Below are 22,988 nucleotides of genomic sequence, written 5' to 3' on the forward strand. Positions count from 1 at the left end.
CCCCATGTTCTTATTGTTGTCTCTGCCCTGTGCCAGGCACTGTGCTTGGGGCTGGAGGGCAAACAGCCTCTATGGGTCCCATCCTCCAGTTTCCCCCAGCAGTGTGTATGTAGCTCCCTGAGGACCGTGCATCTTGTTCATGGCTGTGCTGGAAGCCAAGCTAGCCAGTGTAGTTGGGTGTTTAGTAGGTCCTCAGTAAACATTTGCAGAATTGAAACCTGCTGTGTGGAGGAGAAATGGTTGTTTCATAGTGCTCCCTGAGGGCAGGGCCAGCCTCCATTCATCCTGGCCTAGAGGCTGGATGGGCCACCAAGGGTGCCTGGAAACCCCAGCCTGGCGAAAGGAGCCGGGCGCCACGGCGTCCTCAGGTAGAAGTGAAGTTTGCAAAGTGACACAGCCCAGGAGGCCGAATCAGAAGGACTTGGTGACTGATTGGCTGGGGAGGGCGAGGCGGGAGGAGGAGTCACACAGATGGCTCTGAGGTCTGGAGCGGAGGGACAGCCGGTGCCACCTCTGATAGACTTCGGGAGGAGCCGCTGCCAGCCGCCGGCCGCCCCGCCGTTGGGGTTCGGGCCTAGAGCCAGGAAGTGGCCTGGCCTGTGCAAACTTCGACTCCCACCCCCATGCCCTTGTCTTTAAAGAAAAAAAAAAAAAAAAGGATCTCAGCTTGGATGTTGAGCTCGCTCGTTTGTGATCAGGTGTGAGGGGGTCCCCTCCAGCCTACGGTCTTCGGGAGAGGACCCCCCCCTCCTTTCCCCAGGCAGCCTCGCAGCGCGCGGGGTCGGGGTGGTGAAGCGCCAGGCCCGACCCGCCATCACCCGGGAGCGGAGGCGGCGGAGCCTGGGCGGGACAATGGCCGCGGCCGCCGGGGCCCCGGGAACCCCCGCGCTGGGGAAGGGGCTGTCCTAGGGCCGGGCGCCGGTGCCCTCCCCACGCGGCTCGGGCGAGCCGGGGAGGGGGGGGGTGGCGAGGAGTTCCTTTGTGGCTCAGCCTCCGGCGCGGCGCGGGGCGGTGCGGGGCGGCGCGGGGAGGGGGGCGCCGCGCAACTTTGCCAGGCGGCGGCGGCGGCGAGCGCGAGACGAGGCCCCGGGGCCCGAGCGGGGGGCCCCCCAGCGTGCGCCCGCCCCGCCCGCCGCCCCTTCCCCTCCCTCCCGTCCCCTCCCCGCGCGCCCACAGTCGCCAGCGCCCGGCGCTGCCCACTCGCCGGAGCCCCGGGGGCCGGGCGGGCTGCGCAGCGGAGAGGCGGGGGGGCCCCGACGCGGCCCCCCATCCCCCCACCCCACCCCCAGGAGCCCGGCGCGGGGGCTTCGCCGAGCGCACGGGGGGCCCCGCGGCGCTGCAGACCCGGCCTCCCGCCGCCGCCGCCGCCTCCCGCCGCCGCCGCCGCCGCCGCCGCCGCCTCGGCGCTTGCAGAACCCAGAAGTGAACAGCAGGCGACCCGGAAGGTTTGCGCGCGGCTCCGCACCGAGCCGGAGCCCGGAGTCCGGAGCCCCAAGCCCGGCCCTGCTCGGGCCGCCGGGCGCGGGGCTGCGGCCACGTCCCGGAGCGCCGCCAGCACAGCCAGGTCCGTGCGGGCCCGGGGCGCGCGGGGAGGGGAGAGCGGCGCCCGCCCGCGGGAAAGTTGCGCCGAGTTGCGGGCGGGGACCAGGCCGGACGCGGGCGCTGTCAGCACGGGCCGGGGCGCTCCGAGGGCCCCGGGGGCCGCCGGTGTCTGGAGCCGGGGCCGGGGCCGGGGCGGGGGCGGGGGCGCGCGGGAGGGCCGGCTCGGAAGTGTGTCTCCGGCGGGTGTGTGCGGCGGGTGTGCGAGTGTGTGTGTGTGCGTGTGTGTGTGAGTGCGTGTGTTTTCTTAAGCCGGGCTATTCAAACCTGCTGCAATTCTCCGGTAAACAATGATTCATGGGGCTTAATGCAAATAAACGGATTGCAAACGGCGCGGTTCGCGCACTTCGCAGCCGGCCCGGTGGAGCGGCCAGGGCCGGATTTCTCCGTTTTTTTGCAGATCTGCAGAATATGGCGTCCCTGTCCTGTTTTAAAAATAAGCCAGGCTGCCATTTTTGTTTTTCTTTTGTCTGAAAATTTTAATAAAACTGTCTGAGAATGTGGGAGAGGCGGCTGGAGGCAGAGGGGGCACTCGAAGGGTTGGCTTTTTTTCCCCCTTTTCTTTGGCGAGAGCTTCGAGCCATTTCGGGGAGGTGAGACACAATGCAATTGCACTTTAAAGGAAAAAAAAGGGGGGGGGAGAGCTGCCGGCCGATCTCGGGGGGAGGGATGGGAATTTAAAGTTAACTCTGAAAGTTTTTTTTTTTTTAAGCCTTTTTTTTTTTTTTTTTTTTAAAGAAGGCGGTGAGAGGCCCGCGAAAGGATCTTGGGGGCCCACTTCACCACCCCCCCACCCCCAAGCTCTCCGCCTTTGCAGGGGTTGGGGGGGGGGAGTTAACTGCCGGCTTCCTCAGTGCCGCGCGGGGGAGGGAGGGTCTGGGGATGGGAGCTTTGGGGGGAACGGAGAGCGTTTTGGAAGGGGCTCGGTAGAAGTGGCATTGCAAGGAACTATATTTCCAGATTGGGGGGGAGGAGGGCCGGCGCTAGGGACTCGGAAGGGATCCAGGGTTTCCAGCTAAGACCCCTGGCTTGAAGAAAGAATCCTGCCCTCACACCACCCTGCCCTGGAGCATGTGTGGAACCTTCAGGAACAGGGGGTGGGCCTTGCCCCTTCATGGGTGGTCAGGACCCCTAGGTAGGCGGGAATTTTGTCCTTAGTGAGTTGGGGTGTGTGTGTGTGTGTGTGTGTGTGTGTGTGTGTGTGTGTGTGATCCCCCACACCCTGGGGACAAGTGGAGTGTTGGGCTCATTGCAGCCAGGGAACCCCATTCCGACTTTGGGTGCTCTTGGCCCTCGGGGGTGGCATCTGGAAGGAGTGGTGGTTGGTTAGACCCCTCAGGCAGTGGGCTCCTCCCATGCATTCTGGCATACCCCTTTCTGCCACCCTTGCCCTGACACCCCAGAGGCCCCTGAGTTGGAGACAGTTTGGACTTGGGTTGAGTTCCTGTCCTGAGGCTGGACAGGTCAGGACCTGCTGGCTCTATGGGCTACAAATGATCTAAAAGCCAGGCCCTCAAAATCTGGGGTGGCCTGTGCTCTGAGGAGATGTGGGGTTGGGTCAGGCCTTTCCCTTGTTGGGAAAGTGTCTGTCCCTCCTGCACTCTGCTCTGAACACATGTGAACCCCTCAGTCTCACTGGTGATCTGTATCCTGACTCCCTCAGGCTCTGTGAACATCCTAAGGACATTTAAGGGTCGAAAGCTGGAGCTTAAGGGTTCAGAGCTGCAGAACAAGGCATGCCTGGGTCAGAGGGTACCAAGGCAGCTAGATTTCAGGGGGAGAAACTGAGGAACAAAGAAATGACTTGCCCAGAGTTATATTACCAGATAGGAGGAGGACTGAGTGTAGGACCCAAATTCCAGGTGCCTGGGGCCGGGCTCTCCACTGTTCTCATTGGGAGCTCTGACACCTGGAAGGCTTGCTTTGGACAGAACTGGATGGAGACAGAACAGTATGTCTCCCTCACTCCCCTGACCCTTGTTCTTGTTATCCTCCAGGGAAGCAGGCTTCACAGTTTGCCCTGTGTGGTTCATGGTTGTTGTCAAGTCAGGCTCCCCTCAAAACTCAGTTGGAGTGAAATATTAAGGTGGGGACAGTTGGGCCCATTATAGAATTTAAGAAACTGAGGCTTGGAGAGGGTGGGCAGTGGCAGAGCCACTGGGCCGTGGGCTGTTAGACTCCTTGTGTGGGCTTTTCCTAGGTGGGCTTTGGTGCTCATGGGCAGGACTCTGCTCACATCTGTTGTTTTTTTTTGTCTTCCTTTCAAATTCTTCTGCCGACCTCAGTGACTGTGTAAAGATCCAGAGCCCATCTCCCACCCCAAAGAATGTGAGAGATGGAAAGGCCCTGGGAGGTCTCAGAGAGGGCAAGCCACTAGCTGGAAGTCACCCAGTGCTGCTCCTCCCACCTAGGCCTGGAGCCCCGGTCTCCTGTGTCCTCTGGGGGAGTCAGGGGCAGGGGAGCACCCAGTTGCGGGGGGGGGGCGATGGGAGGGGAAGGCTGGGGGATACGGGCTATGCTTGGTTATGACACAGGGCTCAGCCAAAGGGCTGAAGAACAAGCTGCCTACAGTCTTGAGGAATGGAGGTAAGCTGATCCCAGATGGAGAGAGGAAGCTGAGGTATGGGTGAAGTGCAGCCTGGGTCTGAAGTTAGCCTGACCCTGACCCTTCCCTGGACCCTGCCTTTCTCCATTGTTTTTCGTTAGTTTACTCATTCATTTGTTGCTAAATCATTTACCTATTCCTCTGTCATCCATTCATTAATTTAGTGATTAGTTATTTCAGGGGTCTTTTTGTCTGTCCATCCATCTATCCATCCATCCATCCTTCCAACCAACCATCTAGTCCTGGACTCACCCAGCCCTTGTTGGACAGAGTGAGATGCAAGTGTAGTCCTGTGAAGGCTCTAAGAGCCAACCAGAAGAGCAGAGGCCCCAGGCTCACCAGTAAGGGTAGTTGGTATTCACTGGCCTATCAGACCTCAAGGAAGGTCTCTTGGAGAATAGAAGTTCCATAGACCCTGTGACAGTTGAGTACTTCCTTACCTCTTCTGAGCCTCCTTTTCCTTATTTGTAAATCTCTCGTGGGGAGACTGACCCACAATATCTGATGTATCTGAGCCTTTGTGAGCCGTGTGGTAGGAACTCGATATACACAATGAAGTCTAAGGATTGTTGATTCCCTTGCCAGGCCTGCCTTGACTTCGTGAACCAAGGTGGTACTTTCAGAAGGCCAGAAGAACTGGGAACCCTGACCCCTGCTTTGTCTTGTTGTTCCTCTGCTGAAACTCTTCCCCCCCCCCTTTTTTTTTGACATTTAGAAAAAAAAATCCAAATTTCTTTCTTGCTGTAGGCCCTTTGTGGTCTCCCCAAACCCTGCCTACTTTTCAGCCTCAGCTCCCCTGACCTGCCCCTCAATCTCTCTCCCTTCAGCCACTCTGGCTTCCTTCTGCACCTTGTGTTTACAGAAGTCTGTGTACAGGGCCTTTGCACGTTCCCTCACTTGGAATATGGTTCCTGAAATCTGCTCACACCATTTGAACGCTACCTTCTCCATGGGGCTTCCCTGCTCTATAACAGCTTCCGGCTGTCACCCTCCGTCACATGAGCCCTTCGGCCTGCTTTTGGGGCTCTTAGTATCTGATACCTCATTTGTTTGGTTTTGTGCACTTCTGGCTGGCTACACATTGAGCTTATGCCATCCTTGAGCAAGGTGTGGCTGAGCCTTCAGCAGAGGTAAAGCCAGGCTTGGGGCGGGGGCAGGGGGTCCAGGGGGCTCTGTGGCTTGGCAGTACCTGGGAGATGAAGTTCCACTGAGGTCTGTCACCTTCCCTGGGGAGATGAGGATTGGTGTTAGGAAATAATGAGATAATTAAATCTCGGAATCTAAGAATCCCAGTCTCTTCCTGTCTCAGAACCTCAAGGGTTAGCATCATCTGATCTTCAATTCAGGATATTACAAAGTAGACTCCACTGCCTCATTTATTTAGTGACAGAGTGCTCATTTGTGTCAGACCCTATCCTATCTCTTTATCAGTATGGAAGTATCTAATCTCCATTGTTCTGACCCCCGTTTTACAGATGAGAAACTGAGCCCAGGAGAGCTCTGGAGACTTAACCGCCAGGGCTGTTGTTGGGACTGGAATCCAGTGGTACTCTGGGTCTCTCTAGGATCCCTGCATGGTGCAGGAACCCCTTTGTACATCCTGAGAGAGAGGCCTCTGATCTCTTCTAGAACTTCCCCTCTCATTAAATCTGTTCCTCCCTATACCCCCAGCTGCCTTTGGTCAGATAGTTCACGCCCTGGGGAGAAAGAGTTTCTTCTTTAGGGAGTGTCAGTGGTTGCAGCACCCCAGTGAATAAGACCTGGGAGGGGATGTTAGCATTCTGATGTCCCAGTGCTTTGCTCTTGTGGTTTTATGGCAATCCCTAGCTTCTTTCTCCCACCTGGGCTGGGAGCTCCCTGTGTCAGTTATCCAGGGTATACAGTGTTCAATGTGTGAACGGACTTTGCGCAGAGACTTCTGGAACCCTTGGCATCTCCTGGTGTCTCTATAGTAGCACACTGGCACTTCTCTGGGCTCTTTGGAGCAGCTTTTGATGTACCTGGGGAGAGGAGACATGCATAGCTCTCCCAGTAAGGTCTGTATCTCATGACGTTTGTTTCCATAACCTTGGAAGTCTAAACCCATGCACTGTTAGAAGTTGACTCAGATCAAGCCTCTTTTTTACCCATCAGGGAAATGGGGGGAGGGAAAGGGGAAAAATGGGCCTTGTCCCAGGGGTCACTTGTTACTTCCCCAAGGCTTTACCTGGTGGGCTTTCACTCCCCAGGTGCCAACAGGCTGCATGACAGCATTTCTGGACACTAGGGCAGCCCTGGCCCTTGAGTGACATTTAGCAAACTGGCCGTGGTTGAGGTGGGTTGGGGCTATGGTAGTTGGGATGGCTTTCTGGAGCTCAGGACTGGAGCTGTGCTTTGCAGACTGGGTAGTGAATATGGAAGGTGTGAAGGGCTGGGGTGGTCCTGCATTCTATCTGCCTTACTCCCAAGGATGACCTTGGGAGTAATCCCCACCATCTGGGTCTTTTTCTGAGCTTTGGATAAAGGCTTTAGATTCCTGAGAGGACAATTTAGCTGGCTAGGCTCTGGGTTTCTGTGGGGGGGCTACTGGGCTGGGGTATGTACACCCTAACACGCTTCAGCACACATTCAGCTGTTGCATGACCTGACCTGGGCTACCAGGAGCCAGGCAGATGGAAGGCCTTTCTGCTGGAGTGTGTGTCCATACACCACACACACACCACAAAGGAACGTGTACATACCTTGCCGCTCACAGGATCACACATGCTCATGCACACATGCTTTTACGTGTAGGCACATGTGGTATAGATGCTTGTTTGCAATGGTGAGAATGCAGCCTCTTATCCTGGGCCTTGTGCAGAATCCTTCTGGCACCCCCTTTTATACTCACACGCTGCTGGAACCTTTTAGACTGATGAGGTGGGCGTGGCAGGTAGTTCTTTTCCAGGGCTCATCTGCATTCCGTCAAGTGGCATTTGTTTCCTATACCCCAGATCCTGGGCCCCTGTAGGGAACAGTGTGAAGAACACTGACCTAGTCCTTCCCAGGCTGGGGAGGCAGATGCTACACAAAAGGTAACCATGGGTACATGGCTCTGCCCTTGCAGGTTTTGGTGAGCATTGGAGAAGAAATACCTTCTGGAAGGACTTCTCTGTCACTTGGTGGTTAGACTGTAGTGACAGGGAAGAGGGAGGACTGCCGGGAGGAGGTGAACTGAGCTGTGACCAGAGACCAGCCATTGCCTGGGTGAAGGGTGCTCCTGTCCTGAGGTGGGCCATCTGGGAACACAGAGAAGGTGGTCACACAGCCATGGGGAGGGTGTGAATGATGGGGCATAGAGGAGAGGGCAGAGCTTGTGATGGATCTTTTCTGGCCTGCTCCCCTCTCCCGCTGTGGTCACCCAGCCCTCCTGGCTCCTCGCTGCCCAGCCAGCCCTTCCCTGGCTGCCTTGCTCTGCTTATGGCCCACTCTGCTCTACCTGTTGGCCTCTACTCCAGCCTGAGCCCACCTGACCTACCCTGCAGCTGTTGCAGCCTGCCTGGGGCTCCGAGATACTACGTGGTCAGAGGGGGCTCCTGCTCAGGGCCCCTGGGATCTGTCCTGGAGGCTTCTGGAGGATAGGCCAGAGCTCCAGCTCAGCAGTTGGCTTTCTGGTTTTAAGATAGAGCTCCATCGTTGGCAGAATAGCCCACAGGGGTCCGGAGAGCCCCTGAGAGCTGTGCAGCTCCAGGTAGCAGGATGAGGTGGGCTGGGTAGATTTTGACTCCGTCTTTCAGACTGTTGGGAATGGTACCCGGGCATCTTAGTAGAGAACCTGCCAAGGCTCGCTCGCACTCAAGGATTCCTTCTGCGGCAGGCACCGTCTTAGAGCCTCTCGTCACTCATCAGTCATGGTGAGCTGCACCGCAACCTTGCGCAGGCCCCAGGATCACCACGGTTTACAGATGAGAGCAGTGAGCCCCATGCCTGGGCCATCCCGCTTCACAATCCATACTCTCCAAGTCACCACACCACAACTGTGAGGGCCTGGGGACTCAGGCTGGGATTTATTTATTTCTTAGATGAGGGAACTGAGGCTCAGAGAGGAAGTGGACTTGCCAGAAAGTTCCACTCCCTTGGCCCTCACCAGTGCATGACCTTGGGAAGATTAGAACTGCTCTGAGGTTCATTCCTGACCCCAAACCAGGAAGAGGTTACCATAGAAACAGGGAGGGGAGCCTTTTGGAATTGGGTGGAGAAGGTAATGGGGAAGGAACTTGGGGTGAGGGCTCCTTAGGTGTCCTGGGTGTGGGCTCCATAAGAAGCCACTTAGCAGCCCATCTATTTTCTAGGCAGCTTCTGTATCTATCTGGGCAGGGGTCTGAGAAATGCCCACTAAGCATCTGAGGTGCCTGACGGGGGAAGTACTTGGTCACCTGCCATCTTTATCATCGTTCCCTGCTGGTATGGGAGCTAGGGGTTCCCAGAGGAGCTGGAGGAGGAGAGGGGCCTGGGTCCATAGTCTGTAGGACATTTTCTCTCAGCTTAGATTGCTGCTGGCTGTCTCTGTGGGGCTGGGGGGTCCCCGAATGTGAAAGACTGGAGAGTGGAAGGGTCAAGGGAGGGCCAGGGAGGGGAAGAACAGTGGTTCTCATGAGACAGGCCCAGGCAGTGGTGGATAACACCCCTCCTGTGATCTGCTTCACCATTGCAATGAAAACAGCCCTTCCCAGCCCCGCAGGGCTGCGGAAACCCGGCCTAATTGGATCCAGGACCCTCGGGAGCCTTGTGCCTCACAGGAAGTTCCCAGGAGCCAGTTTCTTAAGCTGGCCTGGCTAGGGTCTTGGGGGTGGGAGGTAGGGGGGTAGGGGGTGGGGGGTGGGGCAGCAGCTGAAACTAGGTTGAATGGAGTGGGGGAAGGCAGAGGGGCTGTGGGAGGCGACTTTAAGCACCGGGTTCAAGGAGTCCAGATGATAGGAAACCTCACCTTCTCGTACCACCTCCTACTGGTCCTCTACAGGCTATCCTCTTGGTCCCATGAGGACCTGTCCTGTCACAAACTTTGCCCATGGCCCCCACCCCCGCCCTACTTTCATCTAAGCATGAGGCCTGGAACTCCTGCCTTGTCAGTATGAAACGCTCCAGCCACCAGCCCCTGCCTCCCCTATACATTCCTGCACTATACCCACCCCAGACCAAACCCACTGGTGTACCCTACTGCCTGAAGGCCTTTGCACACAGAGTTCCTTCTACTTCCTCTTCCAGGAAGCAGGCAGTGTGTGCACGCTGCCCCTCTGCCGGGAATGCTCTCCCCACCTTTTCGCTCTCCTGGAGGGCAAATCTTCCTCCTGGGGCTTCTCTCTGGGACTTATTGAGACTAGAGCCCCTTCCCTGTGCTCAGTGCTTGGCTTGGGCTGAAGTGGTGGCCCTGTCCTTGTGGGCTGCCGTGGGCGACAGCATACTTAGAGGTGCATTGTTTAGGTAGGGAGAATGCAAGGGCATGGGGGCCGGGGTGTAACAGAAAGATTAGAATCTCTGTGTGGAGGAGTGGAGGAAGAGCAGGCTGGACCGTGGGGCTCAGTGGGGCCTTGGGGAGCATAATTAAGAACTAAACCCAAGCCCTGTCCTTGCAGAGCTCATGGCTTACTTGGGATACTGGACCAACAGACTAGCCTTTCAGCCAATGGGGTGACACTGGCACTGAGACTCAGTAGCAGGGTTCTAGCTGGGTGATGTGAAACCCCCCCCCCCATGGGCAGCTCCAGCTGGCACACTGTTTGGGAGGCCTGCAGGTGGCACAGTGCACAGTGGCTGGAGGACAGGCACAGCGAATACCAATGTGTGTGGCTAGCTGGGTCTTCCTGATGAAGATCTTGGGTGTCGTGCTGAGGAGCTGCTACTGCAGCCCAGAGATTCTTTTGAGTTTTTTTTTTTTTTTTTTTACCAGTCCTGGGCCTTGGACTCAGGGCCTAAGCATTGTCCTTGGCTTCTTTTTGCTCAAGGCTAGCACTCTTGACACTTGAGCCACAGCACCACCCACTTCTGGCCGTTTTCTATATATGTGGTGCTGGGGAATTGAACCCAGGGCTTCATGTATAGGAGGCAAGCACTCTTGCCATTAGGCCATATTCCCAGCCCAAGGGGAAGGTTTTGAATAGGGTGGGAAGAAGTCTTTTCCTGACAGCTGCCCTGGCTGGGCTTGGGGCTCAGGGCTTGTGATCCTGAGAGACTTTTCAGCAAGCCTTGTCTCTTCCTGAGACCCTTCCCTGCTGTTATGTGCAGGATTTAAGGGCTGGGGGCTGGGGCATGTTGCTCTGCCAAAGCTTGATGAAGCTTTAGTTTTATTTAAAAATTTCCTTGGAACAGTCCTGTAGACAGACACCCTGCAGAAAAGTCATGAAATAGAAGGATGATAAGTACATTCCCCACTGTTAGATCTGGGTATTTTCTAACCCTCCTTTCTCTTGGCATCCAGTTTTTATATAGATTACCACTAGCCTATTTATACATCTAATTTTTGCAGGTACCAGGCTTGAATTCAAGGCCATGCACTTACTTACTTGGCTTGCTTGCTCTGCTAGCCCTCTGCCACTTCAGCCATATTTTGCCAGTGTGGCATTTTACTGCCTTTGAGCTGTAGTCCACTGGATCTCAGCATCCTGAGTAGTGAGTGGCTCATTCAGCCACTAGCGCCTGGCCATCTGTCTCTTTAAAAAAAAATTCCTCCTCCGGCTATTGTATTTCTAAATGACTGAAGGGTATTTTTTGAGAAGTGTCTTGCTTTGTAGCCCAGGTTGGCCTCAAATTCCCAGTCTTCTTGCCACAGCCTCCCAAGTGCTAAGACTGATAACAAATCATACATCACCTCTCCCAGTATGCAAAGTGCTTTTATTTTGTGTATGTGTGTTGTTATAGGGGGCTTAAACTCAGGGTCTCACTCCATCTGCTTTTTCTACTCACAGCTAATGTTCTGTTAGTTCATTAGAGAAGGAGTCTTGGCAGACTTTTCTGCTTGGGCTGGCTTTGAACTGTGATCTTCCGGGTCTCAGCATCCTGTGTAGCTGGGATTACAGGTGTGAGCTACAGTGCCCAGCTCATGCAAGGTGTTTTTAGTCCTTCTGTTTAATGGACCCATGACAGAGTGGGGTGCCTGGATTCTGGAACACAGCAGTCTGGATTTGAATTCCATACTCACCGCTTGACTTGAGGCAAGCTCCCTCATCTGTGTGCTGTGCCTCTGACAGGTTGAGTGAGCGTGAAATGAGTCTCGGGCAGTGCCAGTGGCACTAGCGGTTATCAGCACCTGTAGACCGTGTCACTGGTGAACATGATTTACAAAGCCATCTCCCTGTTGCTTGCAATTTTGGCTATTCCAGCTTTTTGCTATCATAAAAATACTGAAGCAAACTGTTTTGTGAGTGTAGCTTTGTCTGTCTTGGGGTTATTTCCTAGAGATGGATGACCAAGAATGAGATTGGTAGCCAGGAAGTCTGTGAACATTTGTAGAGCTCTTAACACATTATGGTCAGATTTTTTTCCCCCAGAAGTAAGTGTTCCAACTTACACTCTTCAGCCATAATCTGTGGACATGCTAATTTCACCATACCCTCGCTGGGATTGGGTGTTAGCTTTTTATTTCTTTTTGCTCTTTTGACAGGTGAGACTCCTTTAACTTTCACTGCTAGGGAAGCAAAGCCATTGACTGCTAACTGTTCAGTCCTTTCGAGGTCCGGGGGCATGTTTCTAAGGCCTTACAGAACACACATAGACCCTCAGATCAAGCAGGAAGAGAGTGTAGGAAATACAGAACAACGAATGCAGGGGCAACCATAATGCCAAAGAGGATGGAGGTGACTTGGAAGCGGGGCGGGGGGGGGGGCTTTTTGCTATCCACACCAACACTTCCCATTCCTCCCACCTTAGCATGCATGCATGTCTGTACTCATTCATTGATACATTCATTCAAATGCCTATTAGATACCGTGTAGGGCTTATAAGGTAGAGGACTCAGCCACAATCCTTCCCTCTTCCTCAGCTGAGAGCACATGCCAGCAGCAAAGATGGATGAGACAGAAAAGAGAGTAAGCAGTGCTCTGATGGTGGAAAGTGAGAGCCCAGAGGAAAATAAAGCTTCCTGGAGGAAGTGTGCTGGAAAGTCAGGCTGGGAGCTGGAGTTAAAATTAACCAGTGAACTAGAGAGGACAGAGGGCCCCAGGGAGGGCACTTGGCCTGTTGGAAGGTGAATAAACAAGAAGGCAAGTGGAGGGCCAGAAGGCAGGGAGACTCCAGTCTGGCTGGGCAAGATGTAAGATAGGACGAGCAATGAGGCCGAAGAGGACAGCCCAGTCTGCTGGGGTCTGAGTCCAGACTGGGCCTGCAGCACAGTAGGGAGCCGTGGGAGGTTCCAGACAGGGGAAGGTGATCTGATGGATACCGTAGAACCCGGTCACTACGGTAGAAGAATGGAGCGGGGCATGTGGAGACCCTTGGCGTCGCTGAGACCCTCTTTGCTCCAAGCCTATGGAATTGTAATCAAGTTCGAAGTGCAGACTGCCTTTCCTGACACCCGCCCACTCCCCACCCTGGAGGATGGGGCTGTGGGGGCCTGGCACCGAGGGGCCGGCCGGTGCCCGCTGTCCGCTGACAGCCGGCTCAGACCTGCCCGTGTTTTCTGCTTCCAGCCCCTGCAGCTGTGCCCCTTGGGCTACCAACCATTTCCTTTCAACTTTCAAGACTAAATGTATTGGGCTGGGGATATAGCCTAGTGGCAAGAGTGCCTGCCTCGGATACACGAGGCCCTAGGTTCGATTCCCCAGCACCACATATACAGAAAACGGCCAGAAGCGGCGCTGTGGCTCAAGTGGCAGAGTGCTAGCCTTGAGCAAAAAGAAGCCAGGGACAGTGCTCAGGCCCTGAGTCCAAGGCCCAGGACTGGCAAAAAAAAAAAAAGACTAAATGTATTGTTTTCCTTATAAAAGCAACTGAATGACATTACTGAGCATTTTGGAAGTCAGAGAAACAAAGACACAAATCCCAACCGGTCCTTGCCACTCCCCATGCCTGTCCCTCCTTCCCCCGGGGTGTGGTTCCCCGCAGTTTTGCCTTTCTGACGCAGGTTTTTATTTTTGCCTCTTGTAATCACAGTGTCCCGATGGCGTGGGTCCTGCTCTCTCTCACTTGCTTTGTTGGGAGCTGGGTCCCATGTGGCCTCTGGGCCTGGGCAGATCCCGAGCTTCTAAGTCTGTGGGCTGGGCTGGGGTTTGTGGAGGGGCGGGGCACGGTTGCCTAACTGCTCGTCCTGTGTGGGGGCTGTGGTGGCAGTGGATATAGCTCCTTGTAACCCACTGTGGCCCAGCTGCCTGCCCTCCTTGTGTCCCTCCTGAGCCTCCCCCTGTTGGCAGAGCCTGGCACCTGGCAGTGCCTCTTCTTCCCTCAGTGCGTGCTCCTTTGGTGTCGGTTGGCCGGCTTCAGAGACTGTCTTTCCAGACTGAGCTTTGCAACCTCAGGCGAATTGTGTAGCCTCTTTGGACCTCGGTTTCCTCTCCCATCTGTACACAGGGTCTGTTGTAGCATTAAATTCATTGCTGTAAATTCTCTTGTCACAGTTCCCAGCCCCACAGTTCCTAGCCCAGATGCTAGGCCAGGTGAATGAGCACCGGACCCACCTGGGAAGAGTTTGCAGTGTGGTGGGGAAAGATACCAAGGTGCTGTGGAAACAGAGACCACTCGGCTCTGTGGGGCTGGGTCCAAGGGGTGTCGTGACTCCCTCACGTAATAGCCATGTGACTTCGGGCATGCGGGTTGACCTTTCTGAGTCGTCTCTTCTGTTTAAGTGCGCATCACAGGGCCATTGGGAAGATTCAGTAACTTGGGTCCTGATGTACTCAGCACATAGCCGACATTTTATTGTTATTGTTGTTATTATTCCCATATACAAGGTGCTGTTGGGAACACAGAGGAAGTGGCTGACTGGGGGTTCAGGGAAGGCTCCGTAGAAGAGGGAACACTTGAGCTGGGTCTTGAAGGATGAGTAGAAGTTCACCAAGTGGGAAAGGACCCTCTAGGTAAGGAGCCTGGCATTCCAGGTTGCGATCTGTCGATGAGGGGTTTGTTCTTTGGGGGATCGAAGCATCCGAGTGCCCCTCCCAGCCACCCTTGGGGTGCCCTGGGGAGATGCGCTCAACCCTCCTGATACTTCCTGCTCGTGGCATTTGGGTCCCTACTGGGCCATGCTGTGGCCAGAGGTCTGTGTCTGTCCTGTGTGGGGTTTGATGCTGTCTGTCTGCATGTCTCCGTGACTGTGTTTGTCCAAGTCGATGTCCAGAAACTTCCTAGTAGCCTGTGGAGGCAGCCTGCACATGTCCTGGGCCTTCAGCTCTACCAGGTCACCAGGCCCCTGCCCCTCACAGCCCTTCTCCAGGCCCCTGCCCCTCCCCTCCCTTCCCCAGACCCCTGCTCCTCACCTCCCTTCTCCAGGCCCCTGCCCCTCACCTCCCTTCTCCAGACCGGCCTCTGCACAGGGTCCCCCTGCTGCCCCTGTTGGCCTCTCCAAAGCACTCTGCACAGGTGCACACAGGAAGGGTCTTTCCACCAATCACCCTGCTGCACGTCCAGGCTCCCACCCAGGCCTCGGGTCAATCCACCCCTGAGTGTGGCCAGGCCTGGTTGCCTGCCCAGCCTTATCTCCTATCTCCCACTGGGCTCCCAGAGCTTGGGCTCCCCTCACACCCATATTCTCACCGGTGGCCTCTGCTCAAGCCCTTGCTTCTGCCGAAATGTCTACATTTTGTCTGTGCCTGCCTAACTTCCACTCACTCTTTAAGACCCAAGGCAGGAACGTGCCCTTTCCAGGAGGGCTCTGGCCCACATTCTGACTGCTAATCCCTAACTTGGGCGGCACAGTATGTGACCTGCCCAAGATCACACGGCTGGTGAGTTGTAACCAGGATTTGAACCCAAGGCATGTTGAACCCCAAAGAAAGCCGGGTGCTCCCTGGTAAGACAAGGTGCCATGTCTTGGACTGGCACCTAGAGGAGTGTATGGGTTAGGGAGGTCCTAGAAACGGCTCTTGTGGATGTCTGGGAGTAGATGGGGGGGGGGTGTATGTGCTGTGGGTCTCTGTGGGTCATGAGTCTATGGCAGGAGTAGCTAGGCAGATGGGATGTCCTGCTCAGAAGTGCGGTGATGAGAAGAGGTACCCCAAAGATGAAATCCATGGCCAGAACAGACCTGCTGAAGTTGAGCAGCTGTGAAACAGCTAGAGGGAGGGGCAGTGGGTGGAAAGCTGGGCCTGAACCCCAGGAAGGGGTTTGGGCGGGAGGTAGAGGCTCAGGCTTGGCTAGTAAAGTCACAGAGGTGTCCAGGAGCTGAACTGCCTGTGGAGAAGAGCGTCTCCTTCCTGTCCCAAGGCGTCTTGTGCACATAAGGGCCCAGGTGGCAGAGCAGGCAAGGAGGACACGAGGGAAGGTGGTCCATCAGCTCTGGCCAGGGCAGGTGGCTGGTGGGGAGTGGGGCCCATGGTGGGAGCTCCTTGTAGAAGTGCACTCATTGTCTACTGCTTCTGCTCAGCTTAGGAAAGAAGGGTGCTTGCCTCAGGCTCACCAGCCCTGGTTCCTGGTGTGGCCCAGAAGATGTATCTGGGATGGAAGGATAGAAGGGTGGATGGATGGACGGATGGGCAGACAGACTGGCTGCTGGCAGGAAACTATTTTTCAAGCAGCTCTAGGAATGTATTATTCATCCACCCATCCAACGTTTTCTCCTTTTAGAACAAGAATGACAAAATGATAGCTGGTTAGCTTCATTGCAGGAGTCTGACCTAGGCCTGGGGCTCATGGCACCACCTCGTCCACCTGCCCTGCCAACTGCTAGCCTGTCTTTTCTGCCCGTCATACAACAATGCCCTAACCCCAGCCCTACCCACACCGAGGCTTCCCTAACCCTGGGTGCCCTCTGCTTCAGGGCTCCCCTGAGCTGCACATTCCCAGAGCTTTTCTTACCTGGATTCCCCCCCCCCCCCAGGTCTTACCACCCTGGTCCCTGGGCTTGGATGCCCAGCGAGGGCAAGGGGTAGGCCCTGCATGTCCAGGTCTTTGATAAGTGGCAGAGGATGCTGAGCCCTGACTGTCGGGTTCTTGAACTTAGCATCACGTTGGAGAAGATGAGGAGAGGATGATTTCCCCAGACCTGTCTTGAGGAGCAGCCTGGTACAGCAGGCAGAGAATCTGGCCAGGGCAGGAATAGGGAAGGGAAGTTTGTTCACCTCATTTTACAGAGCACATAAATGGAGCTGGGAGAGTTGATGTTGCTGCAGCGCAGCTTGGCTTCCTGCTTCCCTTCCATGCGGCCTAAAGTGCCTCTGTCCTGCTGGCCTAGCGTGGCCCTCTGTGGAACGGGGTAAAATTCCTCCCCTTCTTGCCACTCTGCCAGAATTCTGAAGAGCTTTGTACACTGAGTATCTAGATAGTGTGTGGGGCTGTGTGTAGGGTTGGCTTTACAATAATTTGAATTCGTACTCCTTCATTTTGTCACTCAGTTTGCACTGAGCCTGTATGCTGGGGATACACAGGTGAATCGGACAAGTGTACCCCAACTCCCAGACTCCTTTGGGCCCTACCTTGTGCCTATCCATGGGGTCATGACCATGCCATTCCGAGGCTGGGCATATCCCTATGCCTGCAGTCAAGACGGGTTGTCCTGCCCTGAACAGCTAAGGCACTGATGCACTGCACGTTGAGTCAGGCAGCTCATGGTGAAGTCTCAGCTGTCTGCCTCCCTGTTGGGTGACCTGGAGCAGGTCACTTCTCAGAACTGTAGTTTCCTCAGCTATAAAGACGAGTGCCTGCCCTACAGTGTCACTGTGCTTGTTCACACAAGGTGGGCGTTTGGTAACTAGGAGCCTCTCCGCTGTTATTCCTGTTCTGAGGTTTTTCTAGGAAATGAGAAAAGAAGTCCCAGGAGTTTGGAGCAGTCAGGGAGAACTCCAGGCAGGAAGCGATTCTTGAGATTCTGAGGCTATAAGGGGATGGGGGGGGGGGGTTGGGGAAGGGGATTGACTTTGGATGGGTAGCTGGAAGGGCATCCTGGCTTCTTGGTATTTGGATGGCCAGAGTTGGGGGCTGACGGAGGGTCAGGGTTGCCCAGCTGCCCCCAAGGGAGGATCCTTGGACCTCTGGCTTAGCCTGGGTCAGACCAAAGTAGCTCCAGGCTGGCAGAGAGATGAAGGACTTTTGCATATGGGCACTGGGCTATTTGCATGTGGGTAGGTATTCTACCAAGGACTGGGGTTTGCAGAGCAAGCTCCCCAGAGGAATTAGCTTGGGCAAATCTGGTTTTCATCTTGACCCTGGAACTCTGGTGCTGTGGTATTGGGCAAGTCGCTTCCTTCCCCTCTCTTCACTTCTCAAGGAAAAAAAATCACCAAGAGATGATTTGCATTCAGATTAGATTGTCTTTACTGAGAGACTCTTCTATGCCTGCAGTCCTACTAAAGACTTCTCAGGCTCCTAAGAACAGGAAATGAGACCATTTTTGGTTTTCCCTCCCAAGTAAACAAATCCATACAAGTAACCATATCAGATAGATAAGTATTTTTATAAGAGAGTTAAGAGAAACTCAGTAGAGGGCACAAACCCTCTAAGTCAATTCCTGACTTATGCTAGTGTCACAGAAGACTAACACCTCTGGGGGACTGAGGTAGTCCAGAAGGCCCATCCTTTCTTTATCTTGCCCCGGCTATAAAGGGTTTGCCATGGATCTTGCCCGTGGTGAGGACCAAAGCCACTTGTCAACACTTTTACTAAGGAACTTCAAAGTTAGGGGCTGGGAATATGGTCTGGTGGTAAAGTGCTCGGCTCGTATACATGAAGCCCTGGGTTCCATTTCTCAGCATATGTAGAAAAAGCCAGAAGTAGCACTGTGGCTCAAGTGGTAGAGTGCTAGCCTTGAGAAAAAGAAGCCAGGGACAGTGCTCAGGCCCTGAGTTCAAGGCCCAGGACTGGCAAAACAAAACAAAACTTCCCCAGCCTCAGGCTATCCCAGCCCTCCTGAGCACAGCTTTTTGATGCACACTTTGCTGGCCAGATCCTATTTCTTGAACATTCCAGCAGTACCATTTGAGTGGAGGGCAGGAATCATTGTCCTCTTGACCTGTCCTTGGGAAAGGCTGTGTCTTTCTGATGAGGATATCTTTACTCAAGCAAATGGGATTGGGGGCAGAAGGGCAGGGATTGGGATCTGCTCTGTGGACATTTACAAAGTCAGGTCCCCCCACTCCTACCCCATTTGTCTTCAGGCTGTGGGGGGATGGACTCTGGAATCCATGGGCACGTGGGGTTGGCTCTGCAGCCTGGAGCCTTTCTAGGAGATGAGTCTGTCCGCACCCATGGTGGGGGTAGCGCCAGGCATGCTGGTCTGGATCTTTGCCTTCCAGGGTCCACGGAGGGACAGAGTGAATTCCAGACATTTCAGCATGAAGATGTGATTCCTTGGGCCTAGTGGGCCCTGTTGTCCCATGGGGCAGGGGATCCCAGACACTGGCCCTGACCTGAGTACAGCTGATGGCAACTTCCTTGTGACAGTCACTCTCTCCCTGCAGGATGGCTGAGCCTCGCTTTAACAACCCCTACTTCTGGCCCCCTCCTCCCACCATGCCCAGCCAGGTAAGACTGACATTGCCTTTCCAGCCCCCTCCCCTCCCCTCCCCTTTGGAGCTGCTTCCCGTTGCCTGGGGTTTTGGGGGTTTGGGTTGCATACAGGATGAGGGACAAGGCATTTTGGACAGGCCGTTGTGTGGCCCAAGCCCCTCAGCCTGTGGTCTTCATTCCCGCAGCTGGACAACCTGGTTCTGATTAACAAGATCAAGGAGCAGCTGATGGCAGAGAAGATCCGGCCGCCCCACCTGCCGCCCACGTCAGCCTCATCCCAGCAGCCCCTGCTAGTGCCACCGGCGCCTGCCGAGAGCAGCCAGGCTGTGATGTCGCTGCCCAAGCTGCAGCAGGTGCCCGGGCTGCATCCGCAGTCAGTACCGCAGCCTGATGTGGCGCTGCATGCGCGGCCGGCCACAAGCACGGTCACAGGTAGGTGGCTGGAGCCGAGTAGGTGGGGAGAGTGGGCCAAGCCTCACTGGTAGGTGGAACTGAGGCCTATAGACCTGGTAGAGTGGATGGCGGAGCCTAGAGGGTGGGTGGGATGGAGTGGGCGGGGCCTAAAGTGGGTGGGGCTGCATGGGGCTACTTTCAGAGATAGGTGTGGCCTGGGAAATGGATGAGACTGGGGAGAGCTGAGCAGAGAAGGGGTGAATGGGGAAGGGGTTAGTCTGGGTGGGGACTTGGTGAGGGTAGAGCTGTCAGGGCTAGGATTGTAGAGACGGAAGGTTGGAGTGGAGGTGCTCATGCGACTATGGACAGATTTCTTCTGACCCTGGACTGGAGGACTCTCTAACTCCAATGGACAGGAGGCAGGCAGGTCATTGTCCCCAGGAGATGGGGTGGAGACTGTTTTAGTAGGAAAGCCAAGTCAACATTAAGAATCCCAGTGAAGATGCTTGACCAGATTTAGGGGTTGAGAGAAGACTTCCTTGGAGGTGACAAAATGCAAAGAAAGGTTGAGGAGAAACTGGGGAAGGGGAGCAAGCCAGGAAATAGCAGCTGGGAGGGGAGAATCCTGTAGAAAGTCAGTGACAGGCTGTCTGGGTTGGGGAGGATGAAACGTGAGGAGTGATGGTGGCAGTTAACAGAACATATTAGCAAGATGTATCCAGGTCACGATTCCCAGTAGCCCCGGGAAGTGAGGGTATAGGTTGAAAAACAGACTATGTTTGATTTACAGTGACAGTGGTGTAATTTCATATGATTGTTCCACTCTAATGTCACTATCCAACCAACACGGAAACTGATTCTGCAGAAGCTGTAAAGCTGTGTATGTGAAACTAAGGTTTCTTGGCTAGTAAAAACGAAGGGCAGCAGTCTAAGTCGTGTGTGTGTGTGTGTGTGTGTGTGTGTTTGTATGCACGCGCCAGTACTAGAGCTTGAACTCAAGGCCTTGTCCTCTCACTTGGCTTTTTGTCACTCAAGGCTGGAGCTCTACACTTAAGTCACACCTCCACATCCAGCCTTTTGCTGATTGGAGGTAAGAGTCTCATGGGCTTTTTTCTGTCTGGGCTGGCTTTGAGCTGCAATCCTCTGCTAAGTAGGATTCCAGGTGTGAGCCACCAGCACTGATCTCCAGGTCCGAGTCTTTAATATCTTTTCTGTACCCAGTGCTGCCAAGTCTGAGAGGCAGCAGGCAGCAGATACCTTATGCCAGTCGGTTTGGACTTCGCCCTGGGTCTTCGCCCTGGGTCAGGAGAGAGCCATGGGAGGATTTTAAGTTGGGGAGTGAACTGTTCAGATTTGGCTTTAGAAATCATAATCTGACTGCAAGATGCAAGCAGTTGTAGCATAGAAATGCAGAAACCTTTAGGAAAGGGTGATTGGGTAGGCTACACCATGGGCAGGGGACCCAGAGATGGGGACATAGCTGAGAAACCGTAAGAAAGAAGAGTGGACAGGGCCTGGTGCTGGACAGGATATAGGGATGGAGATACTCCGGCAGTACCATCACGAGGAGGTGATACTGGGGTGTAAGCTTATGGGAAGAGGGGGAGTTTGGTCCTGGGTAGGTTGAGGCTGGAGCTCAGGAGATGCCCTGGAAACGTCAGGGGCTGGGGTCTCTGACACCCTCTTCATGAGGAGGCAGTGAGGTGAGGCTCCTCCTGTGCTCACCCCACCACCAGCCAAGTGCCTCTCTCCCTCTCTGCTTCCTTTTCAGAGCCGCCCGGAACTGTGGGGCTGGAGAGCCTCCCATAGCCCCAGCCGCACTCTGCACATCTCCTGTTAGGATTTTATTAAATTTATTTTTTTCATTATAAAAGTAATATTAAAAAAGCAATATAAGCATATTAAGGGAAAATTGAAGGGGGAAAAAAAGAGCTATGGGAAAAAAATCACTCCTTTCCAACCCCTCACCTAGAATTTTAGAGAACCTTTGATTTATTTCTTTCCTTTTCTACATTTTCTTCTTCGGGGTGTGTGTGTGTGTGTGTGTGTGTCTCATTTTGCTGAGCTTGTGCAGTGGGGAGGGCTAGCTCTGAGCTAGCTTCTTCATTTCCTTCTTCCCATTCTGTCAGAATCACAGTCTTCCACTTTTATTGTAAAGGCAGTAGTGCGGTTATTAGGGAAACATTTAGAAATTGCAGACAAACTTCAAGGAGAAAAAATAGCCCTGTATTGTTACGAATTTTAAAAATGTTTTCTTTTTAATTTCTTTTATTTTGTCGTTCAATCACAGATGTAAAAAATGGATGAATTCACCAGGTAAAAGATTCAAATAACATAGAAGCAGATAGACCAAGCATGAAAACCTGCCTTCCCTAGAGGGAGCTGATATGTCCTTCTTCTGATGGGTCCCTGAATGTGTACACACGCCTGCGTGCAATTGCTCACTATTTACTGAGTGCTTCAGTAATGTTGGATATCTCTGTTTTTTTTCCTGAACATTCCATTTTTGCTGTTACAAATAAAGGAGCAGTGAGCACCTTGACATCTCGAACTTTTTTCTGTGGTTGGAACTATTTTCAAAAGTGCCTCTTGTTTTGTCTGAGGTGCTGAGGATGGAACCCAGAGCCAGGGACTCTGAACGATAGGGACAGTCCATAAAGTTCTTCCTTTTTCTAACTCAGTTCAGTCTGAGTTCTTTATGACAGTTTACACTTACACCAGCTCTTAATTCCCCTGGAGTAGTAATTCATGACTAGGAAGAAGTTCAGAGAGGCACCACTGACCTAAGTCTCACAGGTGGACCCCTGTACCTTCCCTCTCCCAATCCCCCATCTCTGTCTTCCCAGGTCTGGGGCTCTCCTCCCGGACACCGGCTGTAAGTACATCCGAGTCAAGCACCGGCAACGGCACGGGCACAGGCACCGGCACCGGCACCGGCACGGGTACCAGCACCCCGTCCACACCCACCACCACCAGCCAGAGCCGCCTCATCGCCTCCTCCCCCACCCTCATCTCAGGGATCACCAGCCCCCCCCTCCTGGACTCCATCAAGACAATCCAGGGCCACGGCCTGCTTGGCCCCCCCAAGTCTGAACGCGGCCGCAAAAAGATCAAGGCGGAGAACCCGGGGGGTCCCCCTGTCCTTGTTGTCCCCTACCCCATCCTGGCCTCAGGAGAGACCGCCAAGGAGGGCAAGACGTACAGGTGGGGGTCTCCTTGGGATGGGGTCTGGGCAGACTTGGGGTAGAGGCTTGCCCAGGGCTGGAAAGGGACTGCGGGGCCTGAGAGTAAGGGCTACAGTTCAGCGGCGTGGGACTCTTCTCCCCTGCCCCCCCCCCCCGCCACACCCCACCCCCAGGCCATGTAGAAGAGGTGGAGCATGGGCTGGTATCCACTCTGTTTCCTCCCGCCTTTATAAACAGCGCCCTGACCAGGTTAGAGTTGTCTGGAGGGTGTTTAAATCATGCTAAGGCCTGGGCCGGGCATTCTGAGCTAACTTTTTGGACATGCAGGCCCAGAGGAGAGGGATGGGGTGTTTGTATTTGTTGAAACTGCAGCCAGGTGGGGATTATGAGCATGAGAGCCTCCTTGCTGGGCACCGTGGCATGGTCATGGGGCAGCTTCCCCGGGACCTTGGAGTTTCCCTTCCCTAAGAGGGAGGACCAGGGAGCTTTGGGTATCCCCCAAGCTGACAGTGCTTGGCTGTCCCTGCTCCCCTCCCCGCCCCCCCAGAGCTGCCTGGGTTCCTTTGCAAACAAGATCTGACCCATGGACAGGGTATGCCTGA

At 54.6% G+C, this 22,988-nt stretch overlaps 1 protein-coding gene across 2 annotated transcripts in view; it reads left to right on the forward strand.

Annotated features, from left to right (window-relative positions):
• The first annotated feature begins 667 nt into the window (after nt 1-667).
• Znf362 (zinc finger protein 362) overlaps nt 668-22,988 on the forward strand; it is a 37,522-nt gene continuing 15,201 nt past the window's right edge. Inside the window, exons 1-5 of one of the 2 annotated variants that reach the window (XM_048350824.1) lie at nt 1,174-1,564; nt 14,101-14,226; nt 18,760-18,823; nt 18,994-19,240; nt 22,048-22,405. In XM_048350824.1, coding sequence (XP_048206781.1) covers nt 14,189-14,226; nt 18,760-18,823; nt 18,994-19,240; nt 22,048-22,405 — 707 coding nt within the window. In that variant the 5' untranslated portion in view covers nt 1,174-1,564; nt 14,101-14,188. Of the gene's footprint in view, nt 699-1,173; nt 1,565-14,100; nt 14,227-18,759; nt 18,824-18,993; nt 19,241-22,047; nt 22,406-22,988 lie in introns of those variants that run through there. The other variant, XM_048350825.1, reaches the window with a different exon arrangement.

This window comes from Perognathus longimembris, chromosome 7 (genome assembly GCF_023159225.1).
Source record: "Perognathus longimembris pacificus isolate PPM17 chromosome 7, ASM2315922v1, whole genome shotgun sequence".
Taxonomy (NCBI): Eukaryota; Metazoa; Chordata; class Mammalia; order Rodentia; family Heteromyidae; genus Perognathus; species Perognathus longimembris.